At 44.6% G+C, this 17,126-nt stretch overlaps 1 protein-coding gene across 4 annotated transcripts in view; it reads left to right on the forward strand.

Annotated features, from left to right (window-relative positions):
* MTCL2 (microtubule crosslinking factor 2) overlaps window positions 1-13,631 on the forward strand; it is a 95,348-nt gene extending 81,717 nt beyond the window's left edge. For all 4 annotated transcript variants that reach the window (XM_083618314.1, XM_083618313.1, XM_083618312.1 and 1 more), the window contains exon 15: window positions 769-13,631. In XM_083618314.1, coding sequence (XP_083474440.1) covers window positions 769-918 — 150 coding nt within the window. In that variant the 3' untranslated portion in view covers window positions 919-13,631. The remainder of the gene's footprint in view (window positions 1-768) is intronic.
* Window positions 13,632-17,126: the final 3,495 nt, after the last annotated feature.

Consider the following 17,126-nt stretch of genomic DNA (forward strand, 5'->3'; position numbering starts at 1 on the left):
AGTTTGTTTTTGCATTAATATGTAGGCAGATGATACAAATCTCCTCGACTGAATTGTAATCTAAAAGGTCACAGACATCATGAAATGAAGCAGACTTGGAAATCAAGTTGCACCTAAGCCAGGAACCTTTCTTGCAATGCATTCATATGGCTAAACAGTTCTGCTACATCAATACGTTTTAGCTGTGCAATGGAACTTCCCTGCTGTCTCCTCTTCCTGTGTGTGCCATGTTCCAGAGGGTTGGGCTGTGTCAGCCCAGCTTACACAAGGCACAGGTAATCAGAAATGTCTTGCTCTAGAAAAATCCCAGTGGCACCAGTGGCAAACCTCCCTGTTCCATAACTAGGGTGCCACTACCAAAAAGACCCTCTCCCTGGTAATTACCTGCCTCACGTCATTCTGAGGGGGAACTCTAAGCAGGTACGTGTGGGAGAAGGCGATAACCTGGTCCTAAACTGTTTAGTTAAAAACATCACTTCACCTGTTGCTAGGCTTTTAATGATGCATTTCAGCTATCCGTCGTGCTTCAAATACATTATCTTCATATCATCCCTGTGAAGTCCTACTGCATTATCAACTTCATATTGCAGATTTGTTGCAGGGGGTGGGTCAGAGCATAATGGTATACCTTAACAAGGCCGTGTAGGGAGTTTCTTGCTGGGGCGAGATTTGAACAAGGTTCATGTCCTTTAACCGTCACTCTGCGACAGATCTCAAGTTGCCCATCCTTTTTCACACGCTACCCTTTCCTTCTGTCTCTCTTTGCAGGACGTGGCCTGTGATTGCAGCTCCCAGTCGCTGACTTCCTGTTTTGCTCGGCCGTCACGCTCAGCTGTCCGCCACTCCCCTTCCAGGTGCAAGCTGCACCCTGCTGACTGCAGCCGGGTAGAAGAGAAAGCAGGGCCTCTGAGTGAGTGAGAGGGCTGCGCTTGCTGCCGTGCTGATGGAAGAGCAACCTATGCGCTGGAACTGCCAGTCCCTCCGGCACCTCTGGGACTGGCTACTTCTGAGCCAGCTGCAGATGAGGGGCTCTGCTCTTAGATACCCAGGGTGACACCATGCATCTCCTGTCTCACCTTAGCTCAACAGGGATACCGGCAGCACAGAGGCTGTGCTACGTGGGCAGGGGACAGAGTGGGAGAGTCTTGCTAGAGGTGTGGTTTCTCGGTCAATGGAAACCTTTCTGTCCCTCCCCCCCTCAGTGGGAACATGACCTACAAGAGCTGGACGTTGCCAGAGTCTCGTGAAGCAGTCTGTGCTGTTTCCATGGCATTGGGTGTGTGTGTGAGAGAGAGAGTGTGTGTGTGTCGCCAGTTTGAGGAGATGCATCTCTCTTCTTTGTGAAAAGGCATCACAGTGAGGGATTACGGAGTGCAGTATCAACAAAGCTGCTTGGCCCTCCCTTCCTTGGTCTAGGGGTGGGGAAGGAAAACAGCAGTCCTTCAGGAAACACTAGACAGCTGGTTTCAAAGCCTTAAGAACTCCTCTCAGAACAGCTGTACTATAGGATTTCCCCAGAACGAGGCATTCAATATGGTGTACAGAGAAAGAGGGCGGGGGGAGGGTGCTAGCAAAATTGCCACCAGGAAATGCCACCATAGCATAAGTGCTCCGGGCCGTTGTGTACAAGTAGATTGGAAAAGCCCTGGATTTGCTCTGCAACCATATTTGCATGGATAGTTTTTCCCAGGTGTGCCCAGCATAAAATACCAGCACTGGGCCATGCACCCAGCCTGCACTGTGGTGCACAGTATGGTCTTTTCAGAGTGCTGACACTCTTGATAAAACAAGAGTACGGTTTCGCACTACCGGTTCTCCTGCACCTGACCTGTGGGAAACAGCTGTGCAAGCATGGTCTGTGTTGCCTTCCTGTCCATGTGCATAAAACCTCCCATGATTACTGAAATGCATCAGTAGACCTGGACTTTTTCTTCTTCAGGCCTCTGATGCCATCTCCATGGCTCAGAACAATTGTTGCTTTGTATCAGCCTCTGTGCTTGGCTGCTGTGGTGCAGTTGAGCACCAGGAGTTCACAGAAAGAGTATGCTGAGTCCTCCATGTCTACAATTCCAGTCTGTTTCCATTTCTCCGTACCCCACACAATGGGTAGCTGTAGCTATTCCTAAGGAGAGTTGCTTCTGTCATTTGCTGTTGCTTGTTTTTCAACTGGAAATCTCAAAGCCCTTTGTGATCAACTTGCCTCTGTAATAATAGTTTAACAGAGCCCATAGAATGAAAATATAGATGAGACAGTGAATGGGTAGAAGAGGTACCATCTTTTCAGTGCTGCAGAACATTCCAAGTTCCACGGGAGGCAGGGGGTTGTGTGCCTGCTGCATATCTCAGGGCAGAGCTTCTCCTATGTCACACTCTCCAATGGTTGCTGCCAGTGCTCTACTAAATATTTTGATGGTTGCTAGTTCCTGTGAGTCAACCCTGTTCTAGAGAAAAGGTATTAATGGGGATCCTCCAGCATCCAGTGTAGTGCATTATCTGCTCATACAAACAACTTTCAGGGCTCCAGCAAAGGATCTCTCTTTTCATTGACTCTTCTGCTTTGCTGAGGGATTTGGGGAGCAGGCAGGTTTTGCTGCTCCCCACCTCCAGATTCAGTAGCACAGATTTGTGTGTATTGCAACACTTCTGCAGGGATGTGATCTGAAAGGTAGGACAATATGCGAGAGCAAGCCTTGGCTTCCTTGGAAGTACCCTTCCAAAGAGAGCTGGCTCTTCAGGAACTGTACCACTTGAGAATGCAGCTGGGGGATCAGAAGTTAGAGTGGTTGTCCATGTAAAAGAGAAAAAGCAACTCAAATCTCCCAGCGGATAGAAAACTTGAATGTCAGGCAGAATATTCAGCTAGAACACACTCTACCTCTGACATGTCTGCTTTCCACAGGGCAGGACACATGATGTGAGCAATTGTTTAAACTAGCCACATCACCCACTCGTGAAGTGGTATAATCACATGGAAGAGCTGTGTACTATGTGGCTTTTAGTTTTTGTTTAAAAATATACATCAGCCTTCAGAGATGATTCGGGAGGAATATTCTTTAGAGGTGCAGTAGAACCTGACTGATCCATATCAGAAGCTCAGTGGGTCAGTTTTTTTGTTGTTATTATTATAAAACAGCAGGTCATCCTTATAGAAGATTATTACAGCCGCCTCTATAAGAGAGATTAAAAAAGAGGCTTGGAAAGCTGAAATGAACATGAAGCTTCTTAAACCCACAAATCTTTGCAAGCAGGCAACATTTTTTAAAAAAAAAATAATCTTCTGAAACCTGCATGCATTTTGGCTGACTTTCAATTGATACCTTGCAAGTCATAATTTTTAATTTGTATTTTTAATCTGAGTTTTAGGTTTTTGTCATATGTGTGATAAAATTCAGAAGTTCAATTCATTATGTAGCTAATTAGTAATGCAGCAATGTAAATGTCTGTGACATCATATTATTTAAAATAACTTGCAAAACAGGAAAAATATTGTTTTTTTATTTTTTGTAAACTTTTGACATGTTTACAACTGAAGAGACCATAGACATGGCTTGGTGTACTTTGTGCTAATTTTTTTTTCCTTCTAAATTCTGCACCAAGTTAAGCTGAATTTTGCAGTGAATAAATTCTGCTGACTATATTTGCTTATTTTTGCCTACTATTATTCTGCTTCTCCAAGGCATGGAGAGGGGCAAAGGTCTGGGCAGAACAGGGTGACTTCACCCTGGCACCTGGAGATCTGGCTCAGCCCTTTATCCTCTGCTCCTCAGAATTAACTAAGACCACTCATCCCATTTCTCATATACTTTCATGCACATCCTTGCTTTAAGGACTAGAGTGGCCCTCATATGAGCTAGAACTGAGAGGTTTTGCTGTTACAATCTCTCCCCATCCCCAACGAGGAATATTTCTGATTGATTGGTCTCAAATATTTGCAGCTCACTTATCACTAACACATCGTAGTCAATCTGCCTTGGTCCTTCCACTGAATCTTCTTCAACTGTAAGCTCTATTGTTTCTTTACAAAAACATTAGCTGAAAGAGACCAAGAAGCCATTCATAAAATGGTATTTGAGGAATGAATGATTCCTCTGGGAATCATGTTTTGAGTGCCTCTTACTCTACAGAAAACTACTGCTTGCTTTCTCATCAAGTGATGGGCACCTGATCCTCCTACAGCCTTCCTTGTCCTGAAGTGCATGTCTATTATGTTTGTTATTAAAGGTCCATGAGTCGGATTCAGCTAGCCCATTCTGCCACTGGAAGCCAGTGCAAGGACTCCCACTAGCACATTGGGGCTTCTCCCTTCTCTTCTCCCCCCCATGCCTTCCTCCAGATCTGCTCTGCAAGGTCAGTGCAGTGTACAGTGGGAGGAAAGTGGAGATTATTCTGTCGGGCAATAAATGCTTGTGCTGATGGATTTACCTCCATTGTGCTGTATTGAATTCTACCCCATGTTCCTATTTTTAGCAACAGAGATGCTTCAGGGGGACCTGCAACTTCATCTACCTGAGTTCTTTGTGCTTGCTTTCAAAGATGCGCACATAGGATTGCAGCCGAAGGGAGACATAACAGTTTCACTCCCCATAGCGTTGCTCTCCAAGATGTCTCTGTTTGGTTTGCATTAAAAGCAGGAAAAGCAAAACAACATCAGGGCTACATAACAGAAGCTTTGGTATTCCCTGCAGCCAATTGATCAGTTTAGTATACTTTTTTCCTGTGCTTTGGGCACCTTCAGAATGTATTAGCTAGTGATGTTAAACTAAATCCTGGCAAAGGCTCATTGAAAGCATCTCTCTGCTTCCTGTTTTGATGCAGCAACAGGCTATGTTGAGCACTGGCCAAGGGACAGAGAAACCAATGTAACTTTAAATCCTTGATCTCCGAAGGAGGTTCTTTAAATACTGCTATTCTCTAAATTTGGGAGCAGGGAGCTAGGTGAGGCAGGCAGAAGATGAGCTAAAATAAAAATACCTATTGGATTATGAGATTGCAGGTGCAAAGCCGGGGGCACTGTCCTTGTATGACAGTCTGTGGATCTGCTGATTGTGTTTCACGGGGATACTTAGCTCATTCTCGGGGGAGAAAATCAGCCCTGACGTCTAATATGGAGCTGGTGAAAAATTATTTCAGGGGCCTGGAGGAGGCTGGAAGCAACTCTGCGGAATGCCGTCCGACATTCCCAGCCTAAGAACCTGTATGCTGGTAATTGCCTGGATATACTTGCTTGGCTTAACAGACAGGCTGCTAACACTGCCTTGGCAGAGCAAAGGAAAAAAAGGGCCAGCACCACATTGCCAGGTATAGGATTTTCTTGAAGCCAGTTCCTGCATTACTTGAACGGCATTCACTTGCAAAAGTGCAAGGGCCTTCCACATTCCCTTTCAGACGAAATTGCAGGGAATCTGAATCCCAAGGCATTATTGCTTCTGTAAGCAAGCACATTTAAAGTGACATATGGATTGACTCTTGGTAAGCACTGCAAGTCAAAATCAAAATAGTGTGCAGCTAATGAAAGACAATGGGGCGAAATACACAAGGAATGGAGTCGGGCAGGAGCTGCAACAAGCACATTATAGCCCCCCACCCCCGATAATGTGGGACTCACATTATTCACTCTCAGGGCTGTGGGCTCAGAAGGTTACTTATTCAGCACAGCCGATTTAGCATTGATTCCTGTGAACTGCTGCAGCCTGTTCCTAGGTGGCTGAGCTGCTTCCTTTTGGCAGGCCAGCAAGATCCATGCAAATATCACATCTGTGGCCTTGTTCTCTGTCTCCATCCAACTGTGTGAATGTTTCAGTTACCACTAGCAAACGCAGAGCTTGTAGCAACTAGGCTGCGCCGTCGCCACCAAGCGCCTTACTGTGCCAGGGGAACGGAGATGGTCTGCCTTGCTCTTGCTATCTTCCACATACAGAGCTGGGCAGAAGCTGGGTCTATTCTCATCAATAGAGCAGAAGTGCAAAGCAGACACTGGCAGCTGTCCGGCTCAGGGCTGGGCAGGATTTTCTGGGGCAGCCCCTTTCTATTCCTTGCATGAGTTTGTAAAATGGGGTGGGCAGGGAGTGGGGGTTAAAACATGCTTGCTAACTCCTGGTGTAAATACTTCCTTTTGAGATGGTTTTTAGCATTTTCATTGGGAACTCCTTTTTTAAAAAGAATCTTCTACTTTTTGGATTGTGATTCCCACCCCCCATTTTGACAAAAATGCCTTTTAATTATTTGTATATTCTTAAAAGTTTGTCTTACTCTGTAAATAACTGTGCTGGATATTTCTTGAGTATTGGAGTTTATGGATCCTGAGACACTTTGTCATTAGCAAGTAGCAGCTCTTGCCCCCAGGCAAGATAAAACTTGCAGCGTCCCCTTTGCCAATAATGCTCCAATCAGCAACATGTCTCCATGCCCACAGCAGTTGGGCTTTACCTTGGCAAGGTTGGTGTGGAAGGCTTGTGACTGAGCACATCCTGAGATGTGGACAGAGGGTGCAATCTGATCCACAGCTTTGAAGGAATCTCAGCAGAAACTGGGCCACCCTGATCAACATCCCTAGGGGAATGGCTGTTGTAAAAATTGATCCATCCAAATTTTACAGGAGCTAATTCAACTACTAAGTTTCCTACGCTCACAACTGGTTAAGTTGGTCCTGTCCTATTTTCTAGTCCCCACTGTCTCCAAGGAAGTCCGTGCGTAGCTGAGGGTCTTAGTCTTCCTCCATTCCCATGCATCCCATGTGTGCTCTCAGCCCATGCAAAACCCTGCAGCACTTAATGTACAGCTGGATTATTAGTTATTGCCAGTTCAATTCATGCTGAAATCTCTGTCCATCACCCCTTGCTCTCATGCTTCCTGCAGGGATCCTAGCTCTGTGCATGCGCAATTACTTTGAACTGAGTTGTGTGCATCAGAGCACTTGCGTATGGTCTGAAGGCAGTTGAAGGCCACAATCTTGCTGAAGCTAAGCAGGTCTGGATGTGGTCAGTGCATGGATGGGTGACCATCTCCAAACCCCCATGTATGTATGCCACCTTGGGAGGGGTGTCTGATGATGGGTGAAAGGTGGCATATAGATGCAAGAAAAAAATAATTCTTATAGAAAGGATCCTCAGGAGGCTGCAATTCTGAGTGTCAAATAAATAGGAGAGATACTTAACCCTTTCCATTTCAGCTGTCTTCCTGCTCAGAACTGCCTCCTTGCTTTTCCTCATGAGCAGTTCCAGATGTATATATACAAGGATATTTTGAGCAGAGCAGCAAAATCCACAGTGAAAGGTTTGAGTTCCTTCTCCCGCAACTCTGCAAAAAATTGCAACTGTCTGAAGGTGTTTTTTTGGGGGGGGCACTTTACATATAATTTTTCATTTGCCCATGACACTGGCTTTTGTCAGTAGGGGAGGAGGGGGTCAGGGGTCTGTCTGAAAAAGCTCTGCTTACCATTTTCTCTTGCTTCTGCTAGAAAGCTGGTTTGCAACCATTTCTTCCCAAACTGGGGCAGTCTTCCCGCAGATACCTGCCAACTCTTTTTATCTGTTCTGTCACCTCTTTTGCTCACTCTGCAACCCCCCAGCCCAACTCACAGGTGAAAACAAAACTTCTCCACCCTACACACAATTATTATATGGAATTCTCTGTTCCAGTGTGTGCTGATGGCCACTGTTTAGCTTCAAAAGGCAATTAAATGAATTTGTGAATGGGGATCTTTATATCAGTGACCGTTAGCCATAATGGAACGCCCATGTGTAGATGCACTATGTCACTGAATACCAGTTGCTGAAAGGAAATGGGAGGGGGGAGCTGTTGCCTTCACCCCCTGCTTATGGGCATCCCATAATTATCTGGCTAGCCACTGTGGGAAACAGCACTGGTTTAGAAACTGTGGGAAACAGCACTGGTTTGTCTGATCCAGCTGGTCTCTTGTGAGTAAAAGGAAAAATAAATGGCACCTTAGAAAGAGCGGAGTGTTGAAGGCTTCTTAAGTCATCACCACTACAACTCTTTACACATAAGCAGCTTCCCATATGAGACTGAGGCAATAAATTAATTGTGTGAGGACTTTGCCGCTTCAACAGTCTGGGGCCGAGTACACACAATAAATTTCCCAAGTCTGAAAGGGCCGTAGATGCCTGTATTATGCACACTTATCTGCCCCCTTTCCCATCCTGCCATAGTAAAATGGGTTCGCTGGATTTTTGAAGCACAACAAAACCAATTCGAACAGAGATCACAGGAAGTGGCTATTACTAAACCATAGTTCAGCACTGTGCCCATAAACAGCAGCGAGTCTCAGGCTCAAGGGCTCCTGCTTCCTCTCCCGTGTTCAGCCAGGAGGAGACAGAAAACTTTCACTTTCATTTTTAGCTAACCAACATTACTCATTATGTCTGAACTGAGAACTGTGGTTTGTGTTAACTGTGATGTAGGGAAACAAGCTAGGATAGGTAACTGTGGTTTGAAGACAGCTTATTTCCCTAAATCATAATTAACGTGAAGCACGGTTTGTCCAGGTTCGGACAGAACAACCACAGTTTGTTGACAATGGAAAAGAAAGCTTTCAGTCTCCTTAGGCAACTGCAGCCGGGGAGGAGCTCACTGCTACTCATGTACGTAGCACTGAACGGTGCGATAATAAGACCAGTGTGTGTACTGAAGGGCACAATAATCGCATACAAAACTAGAAGAAGAGGAACTTTTCCATATTACAATACTATTAATCAGTCGGGTGGGTGTGCATCTAGGTGACCTACTGACATTGGGTGGGTTTTTTCTCCTCTGGAATTTCATCATGGCACTACTGTTGAACGCTGGTCCTAAATATAGCTAACCACAAGCAGACCATACCCTAAGCTTTGTGCCTCCTGCTGGTAGAACATGGAGCACTTGCAGCTGTCTGGCTTTTATAGGGAAATCCTCCCCTCTCGCCTAATAAAAGGGAGTCAAGTGACAACAGGTGCTCACACTTTATCATGTTGCCACCTTAGAGCTTAGAAGTGGTCAGGCTATGGCCAAACTCCTGTTACAACCATCCCCATTCCCATTCCCTAAAAAGAATAAAGGCAAGGGGGTCTGTCATGTGAGGGAAGAATTCCTAGAGCCTCAAGTGGAAACAAGAGTCTATCCTAGCTTTCAGACTAGACTTTTAAGGAGAGGCATTTCTCCTCTTACCCTGTTCACTTTCCTATTCATACCCAGTTTAAACACGTTTCTGGCATCTTTTCAAGACAAACTGATGCACACAACACTGCATACTGCTAGTGCCATGATATGACTGCTTTTGCTGCCCCTTTCAGGTGTATGCCAGGGATCCATGGCCCGGGTTTACATCTTACCTATGCTAAATGCCTAAGTGACTGGTGCCCCTGTTTAAACAGTGATGGCTGTCTAGTGGAATGCCACATGGGTAAACTCTTGTGTCGTCGTCTTTAATGTGTTGTCATCGTGTTTCAACCAGGTCCCATTCCCTTGGATTTTGCAATATCCCTTCACAGATTTTCAAACACTTTTTTCCCCTTTTGCCTTCGTTGCATTACCAAGCACTGAGTCTTGGCCTCATTTGTTCTGCTGGCGTTTTCTTGCAATGTTTTACTTTAATTGTACCCACTCTGCTTTGGCAGGTGCCTCTTCCTTTGTTTTCACCTCCTTGTTTGCAGTGGAGCTTTCCTTCCATTCTTGATGTTGCTTCTCTTCTTTCGTTTGATCATTTAATCTTTATTTGCCTTTGCCAACCTGGTGCCCTCTAGATGTTTTCAGCTCCCATCTTCCCCCTAGCCAGCATGGCTGTGGCTGGAGGAAGTTGTAGTCCAAAACACCTGGAAGGCACCAGGTTGGCAAAGGTTGCTGTAGCCCTCTTCCACTTCCCTAAAGTTTTATGTTCCTTGGCATGACGTCCCATTGGCACTCCTCATCTCCACCATAAGCACCACTGTGCTGTCTCAGGGCTGATTCAAATCACTAAATTTCACCACACGATCATGTACATGTAAACTGACTCTCTGATTGTGGCTGCATTTTTAGCACACAACTTCAGGGGGGAATTCAGCAGTGTGAACAGAGCTCTGTAGTCCCCAGCAATGTATATGTCTAATTTTTATTTCACATACACATTTCAATGTTCCAGTTTTATTATTTTAATCCTCGTATGTTATGTATCACATTCTTCCCTCTGTATCTTCCTGAATTGGTCCTGGATCCACCCCCTCTTCTTTTTCTTCCCGATAATCACCACTTGCTCCTTTGTCTTACCATTCATCTTTCTTTTTCTGTTGCTGCTTCTCTTTTCTTCAGCTCTTTGTTCCTCTTTGCAACTTTTTATTTAGCATTTTCCTTCCACCTCATATGCCTTCCATCCATTATTGCTTGACCACCAATCATGGTCCTTGGCTTTAAAATCATTGTTCCCTAGAAGGCTGAATCATTCCTAATTGGTTTGTGTTTCTTTCAAGTATACACCTGTAAATCTGCTCCATCCATTTTCCACATGAAACATGGTGGATCCCCAACCCTTCCAAAAATCTGCACCAATACTATATCTATCTATCTATCTATCTATCTATCTATCTATCTATCTATCTATCTATCTATCTATCATCTTTTATGAAGTAGTCCAAGGGCTAATTTTTGCTCATTTTTCTCCTTCTTTTTAAACAGGTCGTAGCCACCCGGAGCAACTTGTGCCATACACATTTAAAACTGAGCTACAAGTGTCCCTGGGAGCAATGGTACATAATAAGAAGTTATCCCTCCCAGGGAGATGGTATGAGGGAAAACATGGCTACTGCCATAGGGGTAGCCATTTTTTGTTTTGCACAATGGGTCCATGAGTGCTGTTGTGCTTTTTCCTCCTTAACAGTCTCCCTGGAAAGGATGGCACATCATCACATCCCCGTTCTCCCAGGGACATTTGCTGCTCCATTTTCAACATGTACAGCCAGAGCCATGCTTTCTAGCTACTCCAAGTGCCCATTACCAGTTAAAAATTATGTGCAAAGCCAGGCAGAAGAGCACCTTGTGGAATCTGGTAAAGGTGTAGAATCCAAAGCAGACCACATTCCAATCTGCATATTGGTGCAGATAAGCTGAGTTGTCTTTAGATTTCAGAACCACCAAATTCTTCAAGCATCACAACTCCCAGTTGTATTCCAGAGTCTGACAACTACTTAATCTTCTGCTCTCCTTGTTTTTGTCCTTTTCAGATCCTACTGAGCCACCATAATTGCTCATCGGGAAATGTATTTTGGCTTGTTGACATTTTCACCTTTGATGCTTGCTTGCTTACTCCACATTTTCAGAGAGCATGTTGTGCTTCCTCATCTCCTTCAACAATTCCATTACTCCTTCCTTGCACTTGATCATTTCTTCTCATTGTTTTGACTTCAACTTCTGCATTGCATACAGTGCATGGCTTTTATGCCTCTTTCTTTCACAGCGTTCACCAGTCATTCACTTTGTGCTTCCCTGTCTCCTTGTTCTCATCCCAGTTTCCCTCTGCCCATCACATGCTTTCATGCTCCTCAATTTAATTTCAGTCCAGAGGCTCTAGCAGTCCTGAATTGTCTCCCCCCCTTGCCCTTCTCTTCCATCTGCTCCCTCCCTGAGTACATTCCCAACCCTTCCTCAAATGCCTTCCTTTTTTGTCTTTCTTGTTGTTCATTTCATTTATCAGTCACTTTCCACAAAGCATCTCAACTCCCCTTGAGTCATTTATCTTTCTCACATTCTTGTGGTTCCTCCCATCTTTCCTCTCTTTATCCTTCCAAATACGCCACCCCCCAGGCCCTTTACTGCTTTCAACACTTCTATCCTGCTTTTTTCTCTGGGCATCTTCCATGCACACAACTTCTATACTTCTTCAGTCATGTATCTCCGTTTCCCTTCTGTGCTTTTCCACTGTCCTGCTTTAACCCTGGCTTCCCCAGTCCCACATTGCTCCCTGATTTTTTTTGACTTATACTAGTCCCCTTGTTCATATTCAGATGCTCTTGTATCTCTTCTTTCTGCATTTCTTATTTGGTCCACCATCTCTTTACTGCTCTGTGATGCTGGTGATTGTGCTCCTTCAGTTTCATTAGTAGTGAACACACACAAACACACACTTATCATTCCCTTTTGTCCATGTGTGCACCCCTCCACTTTCCTCTTCTTATTTCAGATCTTACACATTTCTGTTACTCCAGGGATACGGTTTCTCTCTAAAATTAGCCTGTAGTGGTACTATTCCGTATTTCCCATCACTCCTTTGACAGCTTTGACTAGCAGGCAATTCCCTCCCCTCCAAGTTCTTAATTTCTCTTCTTTTCCTGATTTCCTGGCTTCAGCTCAAAAGAAGCTCTGATCAAAATAGCACGCCACTTTCATTACACTGCAGGGTAGATTTAACAGTCATCCATATCAGGCACTCCTTGTGCTGTGCAATAGGGGAGGCATTTATTGCACACTCCCACTGCATAAAGGGTTGTCTTGTTATGCATTGCACCACTCTGTAAATTATCCTTTGTCCATATTCCGGTGTAGGAGGTAGCCATTTCTTCCTGGAAAGCCACATTCCAAAAATATGTCTTCAGTGCTAACACAAAATAGCTGATATTTTAGATTTTGTACTAGGGGCGCATGTCCAAGGAGAAAAAACATGCCCCATCAAGTATGAAGGGCGTACACATGCAAAGTTTGGTATGTGTCTCTTAACAAAAATCAAACGTGTCTTCAGTTCTTTCCAGCTCCTGTTACAGAGTTGTTTTCTTTAAAAAGAGGACACCTAATCTAACATTCTGGAAACAATTGGGTTGTTTGTGCTGTTAAGGTTAGGATGCAGCTCATGCTTATGGTTTCTTTATGATTCCCAGCTAAGATCTGCTGGATCAGACTAAAGACCTAACATTCTGCCTATGGGAAGTCTGCAAGCAGGACATGGGCACAACAACTCTCCCCTACTCGTGTTCCCAGGCACTGGTATTCTGAAGCATCCTTCCTACAGTACTGGTAGCTGTTAATATTCTTAGATCTGTTTGATCCCCTTTTAAAGCTGTAACAGAGCTCCCTCTACCTGGTTGATAGTACCATGAGCACAAATACTCACAAATCCACAATAAGAAGGGCCTCCAAATTAGTGGCCATCATTACACTTTGTGGTAGTGAGTTCCATTGTTTGCACGGTGTCTGGATGCCACCTCCAAAATTCTAGCTCTTCAGTTTGGAAGAGAAACCATTTCCACTATTGCTGTGATCCATGCTGTTATAGTCCAGAGATTCAAATTGGCCCTCCTGGTAGTTGCACCTTCTTGTTATGTTCTGACCTAGTTTTGTGTGAAGATGGCAACCATGTGCCCAGTCAACTAATGCCTTCGCTTGCCAAGAGGATTGTAAATATTCACTTTGGATTGGGGCATGTCTTGACCGTTGTTTTTGGCAAAGGGTTTCTGTGGGAGGCTGTTTCTCCAATCTTTAGGTTGAAAAGGTTCTGTCTGGTCAATTTCTTCAATGTCCACAAGCTGGATTTTTAAAAAAAACACAAAACAAAACAACTCCAAGTTCTCAAACACTTGTAAATGGTCTCGGGGCGTTTTACACTGAATTGTTGTAGAAAATGAGAGTCTAAAATCTGTTGAAAGAGCCATTAAAAAAAACTCTATTAAAAAAAACCTGTCTCCATTTTGTCATTTTACTTCAGTAGTCATTATGTTGTTGCTTTCAACCTCAAGTCTGACATCTGGTGTCATTGTGGTACCTTTAGGAGTCTATCACTCATACATGAAAGAAAGAGGTAGAATACCCAGGAAATATCACTGCTGTAGTAACTGTTATATGGAGTCCCACACAGACATTATTTTTTAGAGACATCCTCTGTGATTCAGAAGGACTCACTTAGGTCTCTTCACCAGTGTTGTTCTACGGCGAACAAAGCTATAGAGAAAATATCAACATATAGGTTGGCACAGTACAGAGCCAAATTCACTAAACCAGGCAAATTTACCTGCGGTGAAGCTGTTTTTAAATTATATATTAATGTTTTATTAGCACTTTAAGCATTTGGAACAGCAACCTATGCTTTTCTAAAAAGAAGTATGTGCTAAGAAATGTTGCAACAAATCTCACTATTTCTGGTTTACAAAATGCGTGCATGGAGTAGTAGGAGAAAAATATTTATTGCTTTAGCACTGCTCTCAGTCTACTAGCAAAGTAGGAAATAATGAGCTACTGCTGTGGCTGGGAGCAACTACATATAATAATCTTGCATTCTACCTCCCGGTTCTTTAAAAATGGTTGGAGTCTGATCCTCTCCTTCCTCCAAGGCAGCATAGGCAGTTTGTATTCTTTCCAGATAACAAAGGAGAAAAATAAAAGGTAAGCACACCTGCTGCATATAGTCACTTTGCTCCTGGCTCTCTGCATCTGTTGCAAGATGCAAAGAATGGACTCAACTGCTCTTTGTTTGCCAGCAAAAAGAACAGGGTGGTGGCCAGACTGCTCTTGCTGGGCAAGGAGCTCCACAGTGTGGATGCAAACATGGAAAAGGCTCTGCTTCCAGCATTCAGCGGTGCAACCTTGAAAGCTGGAATCCAAAGTGGAGTCTCCTCAGTGGACCTCATTGAATGGTAAGGAATATGTGAAAGATGGCTCTTTAAGGTGAAATATGGAGAAATATGGTATCCTAGGGAAACCACTTGCCTATCAAAAAGATGACACTGATTTGAATAAGTTCATTCATAAGTTAGATGTAAATTTGGAAATAATTACTATAATTTAAGTAGAGATACAATGCATCTCCGTGGGTGGCACTCAAGTCTGCCATCCTGCTGCTAAATGCTGATGGGCAACTTTAAGACCTCTCCCGCTTTCCCTTCCTGTGTTTCTTGTAAACCTAATGTGGACTGGACACCCCTTCAGATAGAAGACTGTCCTCTGTAAAGTTGAATAAGTGGCCACTCTGTTCTTTGCAGCCTGTTCAGCTTAAAAGGTGAGCCAAAGAAATTGGCACCAGCTGCAGCTTATGGGCCAAGGGCTGCCCCACACAGAGGGCCTTTCAATAATCCAAGCAGGATTGTTTTGCCATTGGACTACTTATTATGTCCCAGCTCTCTGGGCAAAATTTGTATAGGTCCTTAATCTCAGCATTGTGCTGGGAGGCAGAGTGGCCAAACACTAGATAGTTTATTTTAATTGGAACAATTTAGAAACTGGATCCGGGGAAGGAATTTCCACAAGTGCCCTGGGCTGCTGCTTCCAATATAGATGATTAGTACAAGTAAAGTATATTCACCCCCAACCCAGAGGAAGATGCACATACTTGTATCTAATCTAAATCACTAATGCAGCAGTTGCAAAATGGAACAGTTTGACTATAGATGAGGATTACTCCACAGGAAGAACTATGAATGGGTAGAATTGTTTATTTTTAATGAACAAAAGCTCTTCAGAGTAGCAAGACAATGGCTAAAATGCTGAACATGCTGAGAAGTGTTCAAACAAACCTACCAAGGGAACATCCCGGTAAGAAAGTTCCTGTTTAATGGGAGTTTTTCACATGACAATAAAAAATGATGCAAGTTCTACAGAACTTACATGAATATTCCTTTTTAAAAAGCAGCAGCAAGCCCTGGTATGCATGATACATATAAAGCGCATGCCTTTCTCCAAAAAAATGGGGCAACTGTAGTTTACTCCTCACAGCTACAGTTCCCAGGAGTCTTTGGGGGAAAGTAAGGGGATTTAAATCTGCTTTAAATGTATGGTGTGTGTAATCTTAAATCCCCATACAGCACTGAAGATCCAGAAAAGCAAATTCAGTCCACCCAAAAGGGTTGTCGCTTGCCTCCCAGCCTGGTATGGCCAGTGAATGAAGCTCTGTGGTGAGAGCATCCCTTTGAGAGGAAGACCTAGATAAACAATAGAAGGGAGTAGCTCCTGCCCTCTGACCTGCAGTATATTGTAAGGGTCTGTGGTCAGTAATTTGACAGTGGGAGTGGGGCAGTATTTCCACCAGGGGAAATCCAGGGGAAGCCCCATATCGGCAAGAGCCACACATGAAGCTGCTGGGAGGGAGACTGTAGGGGCTTCGGCATCCCCACACAACTGGGCCAGGCGCCGCAGATTATTGTTAGATTATTGTTAGGGAAGCAGCAACACCTCCCTATCAATTCATTCAGGCGACTGCATTAGCAGTGGGTGGGCGCAATTCTAAAAGCCACAACTCTACAGGGATTCAGCTCTCCTGCCCCCCCCCATCCCCTTCCATTTCTCCTTTGCTCCTGTTTCCATAGAAGCCACCAAATCTGTTTCCATAGAAACAGAGGTGATTGTTTTGGATTCAGCTGCAATGAAAACAAATGTGGGGAACCTGACAGAGCTGAAAAGGCGATGGTGAGCAGGCAGCGGAGGAGAAAATCCAAAAGAGAGGCGCAGGGTAGGCCAGCCTGAGGAAATGGAGCTGGAACTGGAATGGACAGCGGGAAGAAGAGCGAAGGGGTGCAGAATAATGAGGGGGCCTCTATACCTAACAGCTGCCTTGTTTGACCTGCTATATTTTGACAGGGGTTAGGTTAGGGTGGCCAGAATAATTGTAAGGTTTTAGCACAGCATGGTACAGGAGAGCAAGAGTACAGGCCTGGGACATGCAGCTGGTGGAGGCCCATCACTGCCCCACTAACCTCAGCCTCCCCTCCGCCACCTCCCACCGGCCTGCTGCCCTATTTGCAACCAGTTCAGGGGGTGGCACTGCCTGTCAGCTTCCTCCTCTCCAGACTCAGTGTTACCCCTGTGTAACTCAGCAGGAGTATGAGAGGGACAAAACTAAAATTAGTTTACAGTGGTACCTCAGGTTACATATGCTTCAGGTTACATACGCTTCAGGTTACAGACTCTGCTAACCCAGAAATAGTACCTCGGGTTAAGAACTTTGCTTCAGGATGAGAACAGAAATCGTGCTCCGGCGGCGCAGCGGCAGCGGGAGGCCCCATTAGCTAAAGTGGTGCTTCAGGTTAAGAACAGTTTCAGGTTAAGAACGGACCTCCGGAACGAATTAAGTTCTTAACCAGAGGTACCACTGTCATTGGCTCTGGCACCACCTCCTCGCCTTCTACCCTTCCTGTCTCCACCAGCACTAGTCACCACTGTGTACAATTCTTTCTTCCTTCCTT

Source organism: Podarcis filfolensis, assembly GCF_964270895.1.
Source record: "Podarcis filfolensis genome assembly, chromosome: 6".
NCBI lineage: Eukaryota > Metazoa > Chordata > Lepidosauria > Squamata > Lacertidae > Podarcis > Podarcis filfolensis.